The 21,880-nt window shown below is 39.9% G+C and overlaps 1 protein-coding gene across 4 annotated transcripts in view; it reads left to right on the top strand.

Moving 5' to 3' along the window:
- CSMD1 (CUB and Sushi multiple domains 1) overlaps positions 1 to 21,880 on the top strand; it is a 2,016,488-nt gene that overhangs the window by 357,287 nt on the left and 1,637,321 nt on the right. For all 4 annotated transcript variants that reach the window (XM_058719853.1, XM_058719852.1, XM_058719850.1 and 1 more), the window contains exon 2: positions 19,328 to 19,544. In XM_058719853.1, the coding sequence (XP_058575836.1) occupies positions 19,328 to 19,544 (217 nt within the window). The remainder of the gene's footprint in view (positions 1 to 19,327; positions 19,545 to 21,880) is intronic.

The following is a 21,880-nucleotide window of genomic DNA, read 5'->3' as shown; positions in this document are numbered from 1 at the left end:
CATAGAGAGAGGGAGACACAGGATCTGAAACAGACTCTAGGCTGTGAGCTGTCAGTACAGAGCCTGATGTGGGGTTCGAACTCACAGACTGCAAGATCATGACCTGAGCCAAAGTTGGACGCTTAGCCAATTGAGCCACCCAGGTGCCCGGTGCTCTACTGTTTAAATTAATCGTACTATTTTGTGCCAGGTGGCTTTGGTTGTTCATTTGCCCAAAAATGCTTTTGAGGAATGTTCACTGTTTTCTGCGTTGAGTTATATGTGAGGCAAAATAAAGACAAGTTATATGTAAGGCAAAATAAAGACAAGTTACCCAAAGTAACACAGACAAACGAAATAAATTTTTCAATGTACTCAGTGATTATAGGCTATCTCAGTGTGCCTTAAAGCTGAAGTTATTAGATAACATTGTTGATTTCTTCTATAATAAACTTTACTAGTTCTCTGTTTACAACAGTTTGCAAATTAGGTGTGGCACTGAAAATCAAACAAACTCAGAATATGTGGGAAATGGGTTTTTGATTAGTCAGTAAATGTGTTCATCAGTTAAGGTCAAGTCCTTTAAGCTTTGCATCCGTGATATGATAATATATAGCAATAGCTCTTCAAAGTCTGACCGCGTCATTCAAATTAGAATCCAAAATAATAGTAGCCTTATATAATCATGCCAGACCTGACTTTGCCACACCTAAGGTTACTTCTCAGACTTCATTTCCTCCTATGCTTCCATTCACTCAGCTCACTGACTACTGCTGGAGAGGAAGAAATTTTCCTCTATTCAAGATTCTTCTAGCTGGACTAATAATTAATATTCCATGAGACAGATTCATAGGAGAAAATCATATCTAGCTTTATATATCTGAGGAATCCATACAGGTGTGAGATTCCAAAGACAGAAAAAATAAAGTATATACATGATCCTAAGTTACAGAGAGGTGTAGGGATCTGGGGATACAAAGGGGAGAAAGGCCATTAGTGGGAAGATGAGAGGAGATATTTGGAAAACTAAGATTGCCCTGTGATACACGTAAGTTTCTTAAGTAAATAGGAATCGCTGTTAATAGCTTTCTTCCTGGTACAGGCCTTCTACCTGATTATTTTCAGGCATGTTGGGGGGCGGGGGTTCAGAGTTTCTCCCTGAGTCTTTGTCTTGATTATTTTTAGCTCAAAAGAATCTGCATGCCATTGTGTCCCATTTTGGTGCAGTCCTCCTTGGCCGCTACACCTTCCATGTTCTGCAGATATCTTCATGAAACGCTCCTTACTTCCTTCTTTGCTCAAGGTCACCTCCCACTGAAACCTAACTTAACTTTCACTCCCGTTGGCAACTCCCTTTCCCCCTTACTCTGTCATACGTTTTCCTCCATAACACCTCTTGTCTCCTAACATAGCACGCAATTAGTGTACTTATTGTGGTCATTGTTTATTGTTTACCTCTGCACTGAAATGCACAGCGCCACAGGGCATGGATCTTTGTCTTCCGTGATAGAACTCAAGGGGCTAGAACATGGAAGCAGCTGATAATCAATATTTGTTTGATGAATGCCAGAAAACACTTTTTCCCCATTCCCAATAAATGAAATAGCTGAACTTGAATCCATATTTTATTGTTGAGGTTCTTTCAGTGATTAATTTTTACATGTCAGTTTTAATTTTATTATACATATGAGTGGCTGTTGTGCTTTTCTTAGGAAAATGATATTTTCATTTAACGTCTCTTCATGCCTTACTTAGGCTTTATATTCCCTTGACATTTCAACTAAATTGTTAACGTGATTACATATCATGTTTTCTATAACAAATACAACAAATTTATGCACCTAGAAGCTACTTGGCAAACAATTTAATGAATTGAACTGTTTGTTTCCTTTTAAAATATTAGTTGAAGCATACGTTACAATTTGAGTTTCTTTTTCAAATTCTGATCACCAAAGCTTTTACTTCAATTAAAAATAAAAATAAGCTAGGATTCATGTCTGTACCTTCATGCTTCCTTTCTACATAGACAATTAGTTTTGTAGCATTCACTTTCCATCACTTGGCTTTGTCCCGTTTCCTGGAGGCCACTTTTAAAACCTCTGAGGGTGGGTTGGAGACAGGAGGTTGAGTGGGAACTGAAATCAGCCAGAACATTAACATGAAAAGAGCTCCTGTTCCGTTATAATTACAAAGAACAAATTTGCAGGAGAAAGGAACCCAAGTTCATGAAAAAGGTAGCTGTCTACATTTAAGAAGACGTTTTGATAAAGTCAGAAGAAGCAAAACTGAGTCTTAGTGAGATAAGGTCCTTAGAATTATTAATGGAAAAGAATCTATATGTCTCCTTTGATGGACAAACTTCATGAGGATTGAGACAACATTACGAGAGATTGGAGGTATGTCTGTATGCTTGATTAGCCTCATTTATAAGTAATTGTTAGTTATGTGTTGTCTTAGAGAGAGAGTGAGAGAGAGAGAGTGAGTTTGGCCAAAGTCTACCTTCCAAACTTGTCTGTCTGGATATGCAGAAGGGGCCCAATAAATAACCTTCTTCCCTACCTAAGGTATGAATAGACTGGGAAATAAGTCAAATATATACGGTTGAGGGGAACCAACAAACATCAGCAAACATCAGTTATTACCAATTAAGCTAATGTTAGACAGTTTAGTTGATACTTACAGTACCTAGTTTTCCCAGTATGAAGCTTTTGCATTAAATCATCATCGTTTCTCTCTCTCTCCCATTAAACCCCATTCACTAAAGCCTATCCATACCTTTGCGTGTGCAAACCCTCTCTCTAGAAGGGCACAGAAGACTGTATGCTGCTTAAGAATGGGAGAGAGGAAGGAACCGTGTTCCCAATTTCCATTTCCCCTTCCAAACTCAGAAAGCAAATACTCTACCTCCTGAATTAAGAGGGGAAAGGGGTGGGTGGAGAGAGACCAGAGATATTATCCTAATGAGGTTACATTCACATGGAAGGGATGGATGTTTCAGAACCATTCATATCCTTTCCATATACATCTGTATTTACTTGAGATTTGCCTGAGCCACTGCCTGAGCTGAATTCTGGAGAAAGACTTTAGGTACACTGGGAGTGCTCGACCCAGCCCAGCCCAGAATAATGGTTTAAAGATATGACAACAGACAATGCAATAGACAAATAGAAAATGCACCAAACAAATGTAGTGTTAAATTGGTCCCAGAAACCCCATTGGTTTCTGAAGCTTGTTATGAGACTTTTGGAGGTTACTTTCAAACTCAGAGAACTGTATTCAATTAATGTGCAGAACCAACCCTGGTAACTCAGATATCAAAACCCTGATCATGAGAAAATGAACCCAGCTCAATCATAAACTATCCTCAACGACGTACTTTGGAGAAAAGCGGCGACTGAGATATTTTTCACAAATAGCAATATGAAAATTGTACGTCTTCCTCAGGATCCTAAAAGCATGACCCTTGATAAAGACTCGTTATTTGCAAACGCCTCAATTCAAATTCAAAAAGTTATTTAGCATGTTCTGTAGTTCCAGAGAAGTATGTTTGAAAATAGATTTTCCTCCTATGTTTCCTTCTTGCCATTTGTGTCATGATTTTGTTTTCAGCCCGGGGCAACTGAGCTGCCCAAGAATCATATTGAGATCAGGAACCCCTGCAGCTGACTGACAACACTGAGCTGTTATCTAGGACTATTTTAATGCGTGTCATAAATCACAAAGCAAAGTTTCTATTTTGAAACAAATAGAAACACTCATGATCAGGGGTTCCTAAAATCTGTTTTAGAATGTCTGTTGCCTATAAGCCTTTCCTTTGTTTAAAACTGAGGTTTCAGAACTTGCCTAGAGAGGGAAATAACATGATATGCATCCACACCAAAACAGACAAGTTACTATGGTGAATTAAATCACAGTAATGGAATTTTCCGTGATAGGAAGAAGATTGTACTTTCCATGTGTTTTTGCTGCAGCATGAAAAATAACCATCAATCTACTCAATAGTCTACTGAAAGTGAAACTTTTAATTTAGTTGTGCATTAGTGATTGTCACCTTTCATCAGTTACTTGGTGGGCCGTGGATCAAATTATCCTTTACCCTTGTCAGATTTTTGTAGATAAGAAAAGTCATTTACTTGATTTCTAAAACCATCACCTGGTATTATCACCAGATAGTCTGCTTTGGAAAGTTTTACTAAATGGCCTGAACTTGTGGCTAGGAAACAGACAGAGCTCTGTCTCCCTTTAATGAGTCCCTGCGACTGGAGTGGCCCTGCCTGCTGAATCTGGGGAGGGTCTGTTCTTGGCCAGTTGGGCACGTTGGTTCTCTCCTGTGGGCTGACATAAGTGGCCCCGCTGGTCCCACTCAACCACAAGACCCATTTCCCCCCAAAGCAAAACAGAGAAAATATCAGAAAGGAAGTCTCATGTGTTTGTTTCAAAAGAGCTTTACTGATGTTAATAAGCTAGACTTAAAAGAAATGTGCAACTGGGCTGCATAGTTCCTGCTCTCCCAATATCTGAGACTGAGTTCCTTTTCTGAGATCATTTCTCCAGTAGCCCCCTTAGACTTTTATGGTTCTTTTGAAGACTCCTATTAATGTCATCTCTCGATTCTTTACAACTGGGAATAGAATTGATCACTTCTTCCCCTGCCTCTCCTTATCTCCTGTCTTGCTAGTTCGATTGGAAGATGGTGTTGCAGGGTTGACAATTCGGGCTCCTGCTGACCGTGCAGCTACTTTATATCTCAGAGGAAACTCGAGACTGAGGCATGTTCCAAGTCAGCCTCTCATCTAGGTCAGTGACTCGACCACAGAATGGACTCAGGGTCTTCCATCATGTCTGAGAGTCCCAGATTTGCGACACAACTTGTGTCCCTGGACTGCAGGCCGTCGTCTTCCTAAACTAGGGTTGTGTTCAGTGAATCAAAATGGCGTCCCATAGTAAACATGCCCCTTCCCAGAGCGGGAGGAGATGGGTGGGTTTCATCTAACTCTTAAGTGGTTGGGCTAGAGATAATAACGACCGGCTGTCATCATACACCTGGTGGAAACTGAGATGGTGCACATGTCCATGGGAGACGTGTGAGACTCTGCAAGGCTGCTGATCACGTGGACTTCATCTTGCAGCTGGGGACACGGGAGCTGCTAACCAGCAGGGGTTGGGTCCTTGGGGGTGTCAATGTGAAGAATGACGCCGAGTTGAGAAACGACGAAACGTTCTTCTTTCTTCTCTGATCCACCTGTGTTTGTTCCAAGTTTTATTTTCTACAAATGATTATAACCAAGCTACGCGGGGGAAGAGCTGGAATTTGTGATGGCACAGGTTGTGATGGTCCAGCATGCAGGCCAGGCTTTGAGGCAGGCATTCCTCGTGGATTTACTGATTTTAAAATCCCGGGCACCATGAGAGAATGGTTTTAATAATCTTCTTTCCTGGACATGCCAACGGTTGATTTTGTTTTAATTGAGATATGATGGACCTACGGCATTATACCAGATTCAGGTGTACAACATAATGATTCAGTATTTATATATTGCAGAATTATCACCCCAGAAGTCTAGTTAACATCCGTCATCATACATACTTACCAAATTTTTTCTTGAGATGAGAACTTTTTCTTCTGCAATGACAACTTTTAAGATCTACTCTCTTAGCAACTTTCAAATATGCAATGCAATATTAATAGCTATATTCACCATGCTGTACCTGACATCCCAAGACTTATCAATCTCATAACTGGAGGTAGCTTTTGACCCCCTTCACCCATTTTGACAACTAACTCTTGATAATTAAATACTTTTTTTTATCACGTATTAATTTTCCCTTTGCTCTATGCCAGCTATATGATGTTCTTTACTTTGTACGCTTTCGATGGTATGGAAATTTACACATCACTACGATTTTTTCGTGGTTGAAAGCAACGCGTACATTTTAGCCTCAGCCTTTATAGTGCCATCCATTTAGCCTCACATGATAGTTTCCTCAGACATTCCAATAGAGCTAAATGTTTTCATTTGCTGTGCCAAGCTCTGATCAGTTAACATTGCAAATGGCCCCTTATCTCCATGTCCATATTCTTTATGGTTACAAATATTTAAGTTAGGAGTATAATCTCCTGTTGCATTTAAAAACTTGAAGCAAAGCAAATGAAATTAGTATGTTCTTACAAAACAGATCCACACGTCTGTGAATATTCGTTATCTAGGAAAAAAGCTACTCCCCTCCCTACCCCATGCCTGGTTTTCTGATCTCAAACCTTGGAAGGTAAACTCGGGTAAAACAAAAAGGAATCGAATCTAGATATAACTGAACAAAACCATGTTTAAAGGAGAGGGGGAAACTTCTGCGCCCTCAAAGTTCTAATTAGAAATCAGTAAAATAAAAACACAGGCAAAGCCACCTCTAGACCTTATATTCTTCCAACTCAAGGCCCCAGATTTGAAAGAACATTAGTTCTCTTCAGCCAAAATAGCTGTTACCGGCAATCCTAATCCTCCATGGAATTTCAATATCATGCATGATTTCTTCAGAAGCATCACCAAACCAAGATAAACTAGGGGACAGAAGCCAGGGCTTTGCTGTCTTGCCTGCAGCGTAGGAACCAGTTAAAAGTTGAAAGGGCATAAAAACAGATGTAGACACGTGGTAAAGATCGATTACAACACGAGATCCATAAATGGAGCTTTTCTTTCCGATATTTCCAGAGCTGTTTGTCAATGTCTCCGTCTTGTTTGTGCCTATTTAGATATAATGTCACTCCGTTTAAGATGTGAGAAATTCTGATACCAGTCGAGTTCCCAATAGATTTATCGTTAATCAACTGGGTGATAGCACCCCCTGGAGTTGTGCAATATAGTGCCCCCAGTCCCACGCCTAAAAATATTATTGTAACCCCAAATCCCTTTTTTAAGTACTAACTCATATAATAGCTTTGGGTCAAAAGACTTATTTGAGGAATACAACTGAAACTGGAAATAGTTTTTGGCTTTCTCACATGCCCGCCTATAAATAGAGACACATAAGCAGAATCCGGTCTTCAGCTCAGATATACAAACTCACTTTTTTGTTTCTTTCTCAATTTACATAATTACCTGTCTCCTCACAAAGAGCAGTAGGAGCGTTCTAAGGATTTAGAAACTGTCCTTTGCTTCTGTAATACAGTTTGTAAGAGTTATTCTTTTTAGAAAACAGAAGGAAGAAATAGTATAAGGTTTCTACATTGTGGCATAATAGAATGAGCGCCAGTGTTAAAATAAAATACTCTGGTTCACTTTCCCCTTCCCCTACTTATGGGTATGTGGGTGTGACTTTGGTCAAAGCACCCAACTCTTTAGTTTCCCCATCAGCAAAAAGAGGAATGCCAAGGTCTATCAAGATCCCTGCGAGGATAGAACATTTATGGAAAGTGCTTGCCATATGGTGGGTATTCAGTGCGCATTGTAGCAATATCCTCTATCAGATACAGCCGTCAGCCTGGCTTTTCTGCTCCTGTATACTGAATGTTTAATTTGTGCTAGGCATTGTACTCAGCCCTGGAACTGGAACACCAGTCTAGGAGGAAGACATCTGCCCTCCTGTGGCTTTAAGTCTAGAGCTCTTATCTCTTCATGAAAAGATTCAGAAAATAATGATGGGTTATCAACAATGATGCACTCTTCTCAAATGCGCTGGCTGATAGAGCAGTTGAAGCCCACAGGAGAGATTTGGGCCAAGGGAAATAGGTAGTCACAGTGTAGGGAATATGGTAATGGGATTGATACTTCATGGTTCTGATGGACTAAGCATCAGTACCAAGGAGCTCCTGGATTCGCTCCTGACTCAAATCAATCTAAGGTATATATGGAAACAAATTCTTTACACACTGATGCTGTTACCACAGTAGACATGCATCCTTCCCCACCATCCATAAAATGCACTTAACAAGTAGCCAGATCTCAGGTCTCGCCAAATAATGAATCTGGGACAGTGGGTGTCATGATGTCTCTCTACCATCATATCGGGGACTTTATAGTACACCCTCAAATTCCCTACAAATTCACTACCTAAAATCACAAAGACTCTGGGTAAAAACATGATTGTAAGTGTCGAAATTCTGCTCAAAGATGAAACCTAGTAGAATGTGAAATCAGCCCTGTAAATGATGACATATATCATAGTTTTCTATGTGCAGCCACCGTGCCAAAATTACATTTTTCTTCCAGGTGGACACAAAATCCACATACAAATCTCAACATCATTCCATTGAGTAGCAGGGGGAGAGGTTAATAGTCTGTGCCTGTATGAGAGAGGAGGGACACAGAGAGAATCTCATTGTTCTTATGCTCCTTGGGTGGACTTTCCATCACAGGACTAATGGCCAAGGCACCATTGAGGGCCAGTGAGTGACCAAGACCCTCTGTGAAGCCACTGAGGGTCTGGGTGGCAGAATCATCTCCAGATTTGAGGAAATGGGAACAAGAGAGACCTTAAATTGAGACCTGTAGCATGTCAGGAGTCTTACAGGTCTCCATGGTCTATTTGCCCAAAGCACAAATACATACAAACCCTTTAAAAAATAAATTTACATGCAACTTCTTGGAGACCAATTCTTTTATATTAAATCTATAAAATAGCCCTTAAGATTCTAACTTATGTCACCTCAGTCAATTATTCTGCATAGTATTAAAGAGTGGAAAACTCATGACATGTTTATTTTTCATTTTTTAACATTTACTTGCTAATTTGGGGAAGGGTACATACCTGGTAATTTGTCATGCCTTCAGACCCTAAATCTGAAAAGCTTCCCTAACTCCAAAGGACCTCATCCATTAATGCTCTCCTTTACCTTCCTTGCAAACAGTTTACCCTGGCTCTGTTCTTCCTGACGCATATTGGAGCGTGGGGTTTTAGCATGACTTTTGAACATTTCAGTTTCTCTTTGGAGGTAAACTCTCACTAGATGTTAAGAGAGACCATAATATTAGAATTTTCAAATATCTCTCGATGATCTAGAAATCATTTCCTGCAGTTCAGGAATGAAGGAAATCCGGAATGGAAGTGTAATGATAATCCACCTGCCCAGAAGGGGCTCATGCAGGGGATAGGATAGGGTTGCTGGTAGAAATTCTGAGCACCCAGGGAAAGACTCAGCTGGTAGTTTTATTTTGCCTTTCTTAACAGGGAACACTAACCGGATTATACGGCATCGTGATTAAACTATATCAGTTAACATCTTAGATTTTTTAATGCTCTGTTTAAGGGAAACTTAGTTCCCTCCATTGATCCACCACCATTACCTTGAGAGCCTGGTTTAGGCTTCTTTTGACTTCTCATGTGTTAAAGCAGGAGTATGAAATAACATTATTTCAAGTTTGGGGAACAATTCAATCCTACTTGTCCGTAATGATGTGTTTCATTCCTAGGAATTGCATTAAAAGATAAAGAAATATCTGACATCCAATTAAGAATGTTAATTGTACCGTCTATGGAGAGAAAGAATTCTCTGAATTGATGAGTGTGGTTTGTTTCTGTGAGAAAAGTAGAATTGGCTTCAGAATAATTCTCAGTATAGAAATGCAGATTTGAAGGTTCTGAAAGAAAAGACTCCGATTTAGATGGGAACCTGTTTTAGGCAAAAAGTCATCTATTTAAAGAGCATCACTGTGGGATCTGGGAACCACAATAAAGTGGGGCTCTGCTTGTTTGTTCTGTGTTAATTTGATTTGTTTAGTGCTATAATAAACACCGCCATTCAAAATCTATGAAGTCAAATAATTCAACAATTCATTGTTGGTATTTCAAGTACCTTAGTGTGCTTTAAGGGACCATACAGGCTGGGCACCAAGCAGGTGTGGGTGCCCCCCCAAAGGCACCTTCTAGAAATCACCACAACCTTGCAAAATCACCCTCATTTTCCATTTGTGGAAACTGAGGCTACTATTGACCAGGTGACCTATTCAAATCCCTAGCGCCCCATGCTGGAAATTCATCACACTTTGGTTTTGTTTGATTCGGAGACCAATGCTATTTTGCCCCTACACCGTGCACAAAGTTCCTCCAATTTGTCCCTGCGGAGTAGGTAGACATTGAATGAGTTTATTACCATTAATGTAACAATTTCTCATTTGGTGAAATCATGACAGTATTAGAATGAACTAAAGCTTCCTCCCCTGGGTGCAGTAGCTAAGGAAACAACATTGACATCATATCTGTGCGGTTCCAGGTCTGACTCACTGCAGCTTTCCCTTGCCCTGAATTATGACCCCCTTTTAGAACGAAAAGGCAGAGATGCCAATATACCAGGAAGATTGCAGAGGAAAAATTTAGCTTCAAATAAAGCAGGGACTACTTAAGTTAGTCTCGGGAGCTCTGGCCAATCAGGCTGCTGAGCAGCATGGAGATTGCAGGACCCCTCTTCTCGGCATACTAATGACAACACCCCAGTCTGAATGCCCTGGGTAATCAATTGCCTGGCTGGAGTATGACTGAAGTTCCTTCTAGTACCACTCCTTTATATTTTTGACGACTCTGTCCACCTGAGTGTGTGTATCGATTAAATTTATGTCACTATCATACCTACCCCGCACACATATGCCTCAACTTGACCATGTGCTTCAATGATTGAACACTGATCGCCAGACACTGTTCTAGAATGGGGATATAAACAAGGCGGGTGGTGTCCTCACGCTTGAAAGCGTTCCACAGCAGTTACAGAGACAGGTAGTCAACGAGTACACAAGTAAACAGGATATTTTCATGAAATGCCAAATACAACAAGGAAATACAAGAGGGTGCAGGGTAGTGAGGATCGATGCGGGGGGGGGTTGTTGATGGAGATGAGAGTCTGCACTGCAACCTGCGTGGAGAGATGTCACATACGGGAAGATCTAGGGGAAGAGCACTCAGGGCAGATGGATAAGCATGTGCGAAGGCCCCGAGGCTGTGGACAAGCGGAGTGTGTTCTAGGAAAGGAAATAAATTAAGCAGATCAAGCCCACGTGTAGTGATGAAAACAGACTTTACTGGAGGGAAGAAAGACCCTATGCTCTATATTTGTAGTCCGGTAAAAAAAACCCATTTTCTATGATAAGCACTAGAAATCGGGCATCCGTGCTTCATTTGTAATCTAACAGCTACCTGGGTGGCCTCGTTCATGGGCTGTGAAACCATTAGGGATGAACTGATTCCTTGGCATCATCTCAGGCTCGTGAGCCTCTGGCTTTTCTACATTTTGTCTCTGCTCATGTTGTGAGTAATCTCCCATAAGTGTTTGGGATTAACACTAAACCAAGCACCCTAAGGCTCTCAACTACAGTAGCCAATATTCAGCTGCTCTTGGCACTCTGAGAGCTATAATGCTTCTAAAACTTCCTTCAGGACGTGTCGTTCCTAGAAAATGCCCGAAGACCTTAATTTTAAAACACCTTAATCAAAGTCCTACGAAGGGCAATTTTGAGTCAAGATCCTTGTGCAATTAATCATCTTACAAATAATGCAGACCCTGAAATAATCGATGAAACCGTGGAAGATAATGCGGAGTTTAATGCATATTTGATTTGTTTACCGCTTCAAAAAGTACTTATCTGATCAAGGAAACTTCCTCTTCCATCTCTGAAATTTGAGAGCTGCTGATATTTGAAATTCTGGATCCACTTAAGAGTATGCCATATTCCTTAGTCATTAGAGACAATGAAAAATTCAAGCGAAGTTTACAGCTAACTATTTTTTGTTTTTTTAACTTCAGAGTTAGGACATTGTTACATCAAGAGGAGGAGGTGATTTTTAGTCCTGTAGCAAACCCACGGGTGTGTGGTATTGTCTTCCCATAAAAATGTCAAAATAGGAGAAGCTTTGGAGATAGAAAATCTGGTCGTGCAGAAGTAAAATTTCCCTTGCATAGAAATGTACATAAGATACGACCAACGTAAATTGTTGTTTTCATGGAAAGGATACAGGGACTGAATGGAGATGGCTGCTGAGTATAATAAATAGTTTTTAAAATTTTTCCTGAATTGCATTGTTTTCAAAATAAATCAGTGTTGCACTTGTCGCAGCAGAATATAAACTTGTTTATATTTTCTGTGTGTCTTGCCTGAGATTCAGCTGTGATGTTCGCATAGCTTCTGCTCATTCTCTGTATTTACACACAAGCCTATTCTTTCCTCTACATGGGCCAGGTAGTTGGAATGTAAATATATATTCCCAAATCTTCGCATCTCTGGGTTATTCCTCTGCAGCCCGGGTGATCATTTGTCCTGTGACTGGTTTCAGGGTCAGTAGAATTCAGTATGGAGTATCCTTTCCTGGAATGGCTTCCTTCCCATACTGAACATAATAGACCATATCTCCCTGGAGCCACTGAACCAAATCTCGTGTCAAAATGCCCCAGAGAGGAAAACATTTGCTCTCACAGTGGGATTTACATAGCAAAGGCATTACCTTATCATAAATCTTTGCATAAATCTTGTCATACCTATCAAAACAAAAGCTAGGCTAGCTTCTACCTGAAAGGCTGTGCAAGGATTAAATGAGATAGTATACGCCAAGACCTTGGCACATGAGTTTTGCAAAAATGACATCTACTACTTTCTAAGAATGGGTCATCGGGTCCAGAATTGGGGCAACAACACTGTCAACAACTGTGGCATCCAGGAAGGCATTTGTTGATACACACACTCGTTCATCAGATGCTCCGGCCAACCAGAATGAATCACAGATGAATCATCTCAGCAAATGCTTTCTTTGAGGAAATGAAAGGTGTGTGCTAAGTAGGAGAACAAATTAGACAGTAAGCGTTTAGGAGGGGGTACAGGAACCTTCAGAGCAGAGGTTTTTTTCATCTCAGAAATGCCAAGAACGTATGGCCACGTCCTCAGCTGAGTGTTTTGCGAGAGTGACTTTCAGAGTAGGGAACTGTCACAGGGCACAAACACGCCCTGTATCTGTCAGAATGTGTGCTACAGCCTTCATGGGTACACACCCCTGTTTAACCGGGATCGTCTCTACCCTCACCGGGACTCGGTGTTGCCACTGGGCTCTTTGAGGAAGCAGCGGTGGTCTTATGGACCTTCTGAGAATAAAAATCAAGATCAACAAGCAAACAAAACAAGACACATCCTAGATCCAGTTTTCCTGGCTGTTATTCATTCTGTAGGACCGGACACTACGGCTCTGAAACAAACTGCTCACATCGGGTGACACACGCTACTTTAAACAGTGTCGGGATTAGTGAAGTGTTCGGGAAAGTGATGGCAGTGATAGATCAGTTTTCAAGAAAAACTGAAGTGAGAGTTTCCCAATATCTGGATTTCACTGTGCGATCTAAGCTATTCACTAAAGTTTGATCGGTACTCAAGCCTAGGACGGATTGCATTTTGCATGGGGCTGGTCTCTAGTGAGGTGTTTTGGGGGGACAAACACCAGTCTCTGGCGTCAGAAATCCCTACTTTGTTTCTGAGAAACTTGGGATGACTTTCCACTTCCACCTGCATTTTCGTATCTATACCCTTCACGTCGCAGGACTGCCGTCTGGCCAACTGAGATTCTGCGTGAAAATGTAGTTTGAAAACAGTGCCTCGCTCCCAAAGTCTACAAGAGGATTAAAATGCCTGCTGGTAATCCTCTGTGTGGGAAGCCATGCTATTGAGGATCTCTAAATTGGGTAGAAATCTACACTAAATTAACTCTGCATGAGTCCCTGACACCTAACATTCTGTTGATTACTTCAGAAGGAACCAAGTATTTCGTAAGGTATAATTTAGCTGCTAGATGATTTAGATACCAACTTCTTTTGTTTTCTGAGCTTCAATGAGATATAACTGATACAGAATGTTGTTAGACGCCCATCTCTTAAAATTGCGGCAGGTATGGAACTTTTCTGACTTGGTTCGCTTGAATTGTAGCACCTCACAAACTATCTGTGGGTACAGTTCTGTGTGTTTCCACGTGACATGCATTTAAGGTATGCGCGTAACGCATATCATTACATACATACATTCTTTTTCTTCCGTTGACATTGGCGTTTGATTTCAAGGTAACTTCCATCATCAGAACTTGAAGAAGGAAGACCAGTAGACATTTTCTTCAGTAACAAGGGAGCTTTCGATCCTGTAAAAAACAACACAATTTTCACTAAAAGATTAAAATTATCCGCAGGTTGCTTCAGTGCCCTTAGGAAATATAACTTAAAAAAGTACTTACAATCGATGCCTGTTGAGCAATATGTTGATGCGCGATTATGTTTATAGTATTTAAAAATGCGTCTATTAAATTTCCTTCCAGTTAAAACAATCTGCTTCTTTTAAGCTGTTTTTAAGGCTGACATTTAAATCAAGAAACATAGATTTAAGCCATTTGAAAAGAAAACATTTGTAAAATATTTGAGGGTTCTCTGTAGCAGACAAGCGCCTGTTAAAGTATGATAACCAAGAGGGGACAGTCGTGTGAGGGAGATAGGCAAAAGTCTTTGCTGGGACGTTTGAGGAAGAGCCTCCACCTTGGCATTTGCTGGTGGTGGGGCTACAGGAAGTCCCACACTCTCTGTGTAAGTGCGTGTGAACCCAGAAATGTACATAGATGTCATGTATCATCCACATACATTCATCTGTGGCTTTACTTTATTCAACTAAAAGAACATTTTGCTATTGAAGCAATCTTTATTTCAGACATACCTTACCAAGATACCTGAATTAAGTTCTGGTACCAATGGTGAATGTCATCTGTAAGTTATTTGCCCTCCTGAATTATAATCACTTCACATCCTGGGATTAACCTTTTGGGGAATAATTTTGCTCTATTCACAGCTGGTGTCAGCGGTTATTTTTTGTGAGTGTGTTAGGAAGCATGAACCCCACATAGGTCATAATGATGCGGAGATCCACAGCTCACAGTAATTGTTTTTAAGGGGATGTCCTTCAATTCAACATTAGTATAGATTTTGCATTTCTCTCAGGAGTTGTAGTCAATACCATTGTAGTACTGATGTGTAGACAAATAATTATTTTCACATGCCTTGTGTGTTTTTGTTTTTAAATGAGGGTCGAGATGCTTGAGTGGGACAGGAGACATTGAGTAAATTGTTGGGAAGTTCACAATTCCCTAGTGGGACCAAAGCAGGGGGTGGGGGTTGTTGCTCCTACAAAGAAAGACCAATAAAATCAGGATTTTTTTTTTTTTGGTAGCACAAAATGCTATTTTCTTACACCTTTTGGATAGACCTCCACCCAGATGAGAGAGGTCAGGGCTGCAGAAGGACTTCCATATTATGATCCATTTGTCTCTTTCCAATATTAGAAAAACCCGGCTCTGACTCTGAATCTCCATCTGCCTATAATCACTATTTTCCTATTCTACTACCTTCTTCTTATGGATTCATGAGGTTTCTTCATTGCATTATGAACATGCCATTTGTTGAATACAAACATCCTAGTGTTTGTATTTCTTTTTCAGTCTCTCCTTTCATGAGTATCATTTTTGGGGTTCCATTTAAGAGATCTTTGCTTGCCACACAGATCAGATTTTTTATGCTGTTTTCTTTTGGAAGTGTTATTGTTTTACACCTTCCATTTTTGTCCGCAATTCATAAGGAACTGATGTATGTATACATAGTAAGGTAGGGATCAAGATTTATTTTTCCCATTTGGATATCCAGTTGGCCCAGAACATTCTATTAAAAATACCATCTGGGGTGCCTGGGTGGCTTTCTCGGTGAAGCATCGCACTCTTGATTTCGGCTCAGGTCATGATCTCGTGGTCTGTAGTTTGAGAATTGCAGTGGGCTCCATGCTGGCAGTGCAGAGCCTTCTTGGGACCCTCTCTCTGTGCCCCCGCCCTGCTCACACTCTCTGTGTCTCTCAAAATAAATAACCTTAAAAAAAATACCATCCTATTTCTAGTGCACTGAAGAACCACATTTGTTATAAATCTAGCATTTATATCTCTGTGACTTTGTTTTGGGGCTTTCTACTCTGTCCTGTTGTCTATTTATCTAGGTTTGTACCAGTTAGACACTGTTGAATTACTATAGCTTTATAATAAGATATGACCTTCAGTAGCATAGGATCTCTGATTCTGTTCTTCAAGGTTGTCCTGGATATTCTTGGTCCAGACCAACTGCATCAGAATCTATCTAAGGGACAGATACGTGGAAAGCCCCTAAGTTGTTTGGAATGTGCATCCCGGCTGGAGGGTTGCTCATCTAACTTTTGAGCACTTCCCAAAGTTCCTCCCAGGGCCTGTGGAAAATTCTGTCTACTGATCAAATGTGACTCATTCTTCAAAATCTACTTTACTAATTGGTACCCATTGCAACCTAAGTGTTACTCCTTGGAGAAAAGTCTTAATATCTGATAATCTGGTTCAGCATGATGGGTCTATAATAGTAGCTACTTTCCAGCTGACACTTTTTCCTTTGAATTTATTTTTCTTTCCTCCAATTTATAATCAAGTTTTCACTTTTTGATTTACTGTGAAGCAGGAATTGCTAGATAAACCAGAAAAGCTATTTTCCTTAAAGACCTTCAAAACCCCCACAGCTTTAATATCTACTTGTTACAGTGTTATTGTTAGATTTAAATTTAGTGGAAAATGGGCTTCTTATTAGTTCTTTGGTTTTAAACTCATAAATCCCTTTCATTAAATCTTTTTTATTAAGATTTAGCAAACTCCCACCAGCATTTGATAATATTCCTGTGAAAGACTTGACTCTCTGAGAGCTACTATTGTGTAGTATTTTTTTTTAACATGTAAAACATAGTTGCAAATAATTTTCTGTTTGCAGTTCAACAATAAAAGTGGGGATAATGCTTGTATTCAGATATTTATACTACATGTAATAATCTGCCTATGCCCCGATCCCTCTCAAACTTTCTTACATTGTTAGGGTCAAAGCATTTAAATCCATTTGAGAGTATTGGTGGGAAACATCCAGATGAAGAAGGAATGAAACCCTGCAGGCGGTGTCCAGGGGCCACTTGCTAGCTAGCCCCAGACAAAGAAAAGGTGGGAAAGATTTGATAGAGGAGTTGTTTTGTTCTCGCATATGGCGGTGATGTTCGCAATGAAAGTAACTAAAGTGTGTTCATTAGGGAAGACAGCATGTCTGTCCTGACCTTTTCCCTTCCGGCTGGTTGACCTACACAGAACCTGGGCAGGCACAAAATGAGAAGTCACATAACAGGGAACGTGTAAATTGTATCAGGGACGGGGGTAGCACAGAGAAGCCACAGAAGGTCCATACCCTACACTAGAGGTGGTAACGAGGGTAGAGGTGGGGGTGGGAGAAACAGGGAAACACAGGTGGGGAACCATGGAGAAAAGCAGGTGGATGAAGGATGATGACTGGCAGGAGGGGAGGTCAGGAAGGGAAGGGTGGGAGGGTTTATCTGGTGGCAAGAAAACAGCGGTGGGCAAGCAGGTGGCTGTTGCTAATCTCCCAGCAGATCTTGTACACTGAATCCGGGGGCTACAATTTACAGCAAAAGAAGGGCCTGCTCCTTGGAAGCGCTCTTGATATCTGAGAACTGCCAGAGAATCCCAATGTTAAAATCAATACCATAAGACTTTGGGCAGCCAAGGCCGCCCGGAAGCAGCTCTCAGGCACAGTTTTAACCCACTCAGTGGCCGAAGGCAGCTTTGTGGCGCGCTCTGCTCTTCCTGTCTTTCCTCCTTATCATGCGGTTTGGCTTCTGTACCAGTTCTGCACCAATTCCACCAGTAGTCAGGGAGGGGGGTGCCCCCACAGCAACAAGCAGGCTGCGCTGGGGCGTCGCGCAGGGCACCTCCATCCTGCCGCCGTTCACCTGCAGACAGCATCACATTTCGCAGGGCAAGTTTCCACGGCACCGCCTTCCGCTCCAGACACACATGGGAAGTCCATGGTGTGATCTGTATCTCTGACCTTCCGGTTGGAAATGAGAGGTTCCCACGACCTCTCCCTTGGGTTCCGTTAATTTGCTAGCAGGGCTCGCAGAACTCAGCAAACCCGTTACTCACTAGGTTGCTGGTTTAGTGCCAAAGAAATTAGACGATGCCAGTCCACAGCCGGATACAGAGATGCACAGCACAGGATCTTCCAGGGTCTCCACATGCTCACAAACCTGGAAGGCCTCTGAACTCCTTCTTTTTGTGTTTCTATGGAGACTGTATCATGTAGGTCTGATTGATTAGTAGGTGTCGTTGGCCCTTGGCAATTGATTGAACCTCCAGGCCCTGTCTCCCTCCAGGAGGCCATGGGTGGACGTGGGACTGGAAGTTCGGCCTTCTGATCACATGGTGGTTTCCCCTGGAAACAGCCCCCATCCTTAGGTGCTTTCCAAAAATCCTCTCATTAACATGACACAAGACATATATATATATATTTTTTTCTTTCATCCCATAGGACATTCCAAGGTTTGTAGGAGCTCTGTGCCAAAGGGACTAAGACCAACTGTATATTTATTTCTTACTTTATGTCTTATTATAAATCACAACATCACAAATGTCAAACTTGAATACTGAGAGCAATCCTAATTCAATTCAACCTATTTAAGGGAAATTAGAATAAAGGGGAATAAAGTGTGGGATATCCTGCAGATGTGCCCAGGGAAGCCATTTTCTTCAATGGCATCCATCACTGGAAGATGCACTTGTCCTCTTACCCCCATCTGCTGAATACCCATCCCCGGCCATGGGAATAGGAAGCCTTTGACGGAGGGGAGGTCCCTGATTCCCTTGGGCGGCTCCTTAACCTTTGCTAACTTAATTTCTTTGGTTGTACGCCTTTTATTTTGGACTGGATAAGATTTCTGTGGTTTTGTGTTTTTCTTTGACTTTGTGGGACTTTGCCATATTAGGTGAGAACCAATAGTTTGAATACTAAATGTGGTTTTCCCTAATTATTCATATTGCTTCACACTGCAGTCATTGGAATATACCAATATGTGTGGATGAGTGTAGTTTTATAGTGGTTATTTGACCTGTCAATTTAGTTTCTCTGAGCAAGGGACTTATGGCAGGGTGTTCAGCATTCAGCATAATACTACCCAGATAATTGGCACCAAATTTGTTTCACAAATATGGTAGGTTGATACCGATGAAGATGTATTTAAAATTACAGAGAAAATTTTTCCCCAAATTTCTAATGAGTTCCCAAATTTGTATATTTTCCTTCTTTGCCTTCCCCCCACCCCCGCCCACTGTTAACACTGGACAACACTGCTACAACTTATCATTCAATAGTTGTGCATGAAATAAGCCGCAAAATAAGCCATTATAAAAACTGGTCAAAATGGTTGGAAATTTTTTTTTTTAAATCCCAGAGGAAAGATAGGCCACAGTAATATACTAATATGCTCTTTGTGTGTGTGTGTGTCTGTGTTTTCTTTTCCAGGTCAGAACTGTGGAGGCTTAGTCCAGGGTCCCAATGGCACCATCGAGAGCCCAGGGTTTCCACACGGTTATCCAAACTACGCTAACTGCACGTGGATCATTATCACAGGAGAACGTAATCGGATACAATTGTCATTTCATACCTTTGCTCTTGAAGAAGATTTTGATATTTTATCAGTTTATGATGGCCAGCTCCAACAAGGGAATTTGAAAGTGAGGTAAAGTATTGGCTCTTTATATTATAGATTTAAGTGGCACTGTTTGACTTAGAGTCTGAAACTTAATTGGAATTAATTATGTGAACTTAATTACCGGAAAATTTTAGTTACAATAAAGAAAAAGTAGACTGCAGATTTGTGCCCTCTTTAATACTTAAAAACTTGTTATTAAAAGCAATCATTGACTTCATTTATAGACATCAAATTGTTGAAGATCTGCAAAACAATGCTGTCAAGGTAACTGAAGGAAAGTGACAATACGCCATTATTTTTAAGCAACTGTAGATTTGAGAGAAAATGCATGAAGAGAAATGCATAAGTACAACTCAGAGAACAACAAAAGGAACTTTTATATTGTCAGAGAATACATTCACTAAAAAGTCTGGGAGGTGGGCGGAGTAAGAACATGAAAGAACATTGAACTCTGGAGAGAATTTTTGGTTTGCACCATCATAATGCATTCTGTTCTCCATTAGTTTTCTCTTCTGATCTATGATTTTTACCATCAAGAAAGAAAAAAATATTTTCTGGAATGATTTTAAGTTACATTTTTTAAAAATTTATCAGCAAGGAAAGCATTGTACCTGTACAAGTTTATGCATTTTTTTTTAATTTGTCAAAGGAAACAGGAACATCCCATTCAAGAAAGTGGAATTTCTTAGGTAAACTGATGAACATACTTAAATAAGGCAAATAAGTCTTTACCCTCGGCTTTAAAATTCTATACTAATTAGGGACTGTTTGCTGAATATATAAAGTTAGGTAAAAAATTGACAGTGGGCAGAAGAGGTTGTATTGGTTAGATAAATGAAATGGTATTGTCGCTAATGTCAACAGAAATACACACAAGTCACATATTTGATTTTTTTTATTTTGTAGATTGAGAAAAGTCCTATAGAAAATTGTACATCTAGTTAATATATTGATATATTAGAGTATATGTAATTGATATATTAAATATACAATGATATATTTTCTTTGCACTTTCTTTATGCATTTTCAGATATAAAACATCTTTTGGTTTTTCTGGGTCATTTATAATATCCATTGTCTATTTTTAGAAACTCTTTTCCATTTATCCTTTTTGTCATATAGTGCACACAGTTACCTTCTTTATGGATTATTAGGTAAACTTTCTCCCGCCTAACATGTATGGCCCTATGCTTTAGATGTTTGGCAAAGTATCTATGTATCAGTCCTTGGTAGTTTGATGCAAGATTGATTCCCCGCTTACTGATCTTCTAAATATTAGTTATTTACTATTTTTTATTCCAAATAAATTATGATACTAGAGAATAGTGTTATGTTGTAATAATAGAATTATAATAGAAACTGCAAAGACTTATAAAAAAACAAAAGAGAATCCAATTTATTCAACCATGAAGTCATATGACTTTGTTAAAAGTATTCATTTCTCATTCCATTAGAAAAATTCTTAGTATGTCCCCTTAAAAAATACTTTTGTCAATACTTCTATTTCCCATTTTATTTTACTTTATAAATTAAAAGTCATTTATTTTAATTTATATCATCTCCTTTTTTATTTTATAATTTTTTATAATTATTTTAATTTATAATTTTATGATAATTCCTACAATTCTATCTTATTCTAAATGAAACCTGCCTTAATGTTAATTTGAGTCACTGTCTCTAAACAATTTATGTCCTCGTGGTAACATTATGATCACTTATATGTTAACTACAAAGTTTAGAAAACAGAGTTCCTACCATCTTCAGGATTATAACATGATCAGCAGTGGAAATATTAAGGGTGGGACGACTAAACTCATTGTACTTTATGTCGAGGTTCCAGTGAATAGTATATAAATTGGTATCAGTGCCTCAAAGAGCTTTATAAATATTGGTGAGTTACATGATTGGCATCCTCATTGTTTTTCTCACGTGGGTATTTTTACTAGACAAGAAAGCTGATAAGAAAGAACTCCTTGGGTTCCTATAAATTTCTCAGTTACCTACAATTTTTCATTTGAGACAGAGAAAAAATACGTCCTGTTTCTGGTCTTTAAGGTGTGGAAGATGGTTTTATGTTTCCATAAAATTGTATAATCTTCCTTGTACTTAGTCTTCACACTTAGAATGCCTTTGTGTGGACAGTCCATGGGGGTAGGGTAGCACTTTGGGGGACAGAAGTGGTCATTCTAGGTATCATTACACAAATGAGCAAAACATATCAAAAAAAGAATTCCATCGACTGCTAATTGCTATGAGTCTTTACTCAAATCAAAGATTTTGGGTAAATAATGACATGAACTATGAAAAGGAACAGTGTCAGGGCAAACCCATGAGGTGGTTGCAACATTTCACCCTCGGTTGAT

This window comes from Neofelis nebulosa, chromosome 3 (assembly GCF_028018385.1).
Source record: "Neofelis nebulosa isolate mNeoNeb1 chromosome 3, mNeoNeb1.pri, whole genome shotgun sequence".
Lineage (NCBI taxonomy): Eukaryota > Metazoa > Chordata > Mammalia > Carnivora > Felidae > Neofelis > Neofelis nebulosa.
This window is presented reverse-complemented; position numbering and strand designations above follow the sequence as displayed.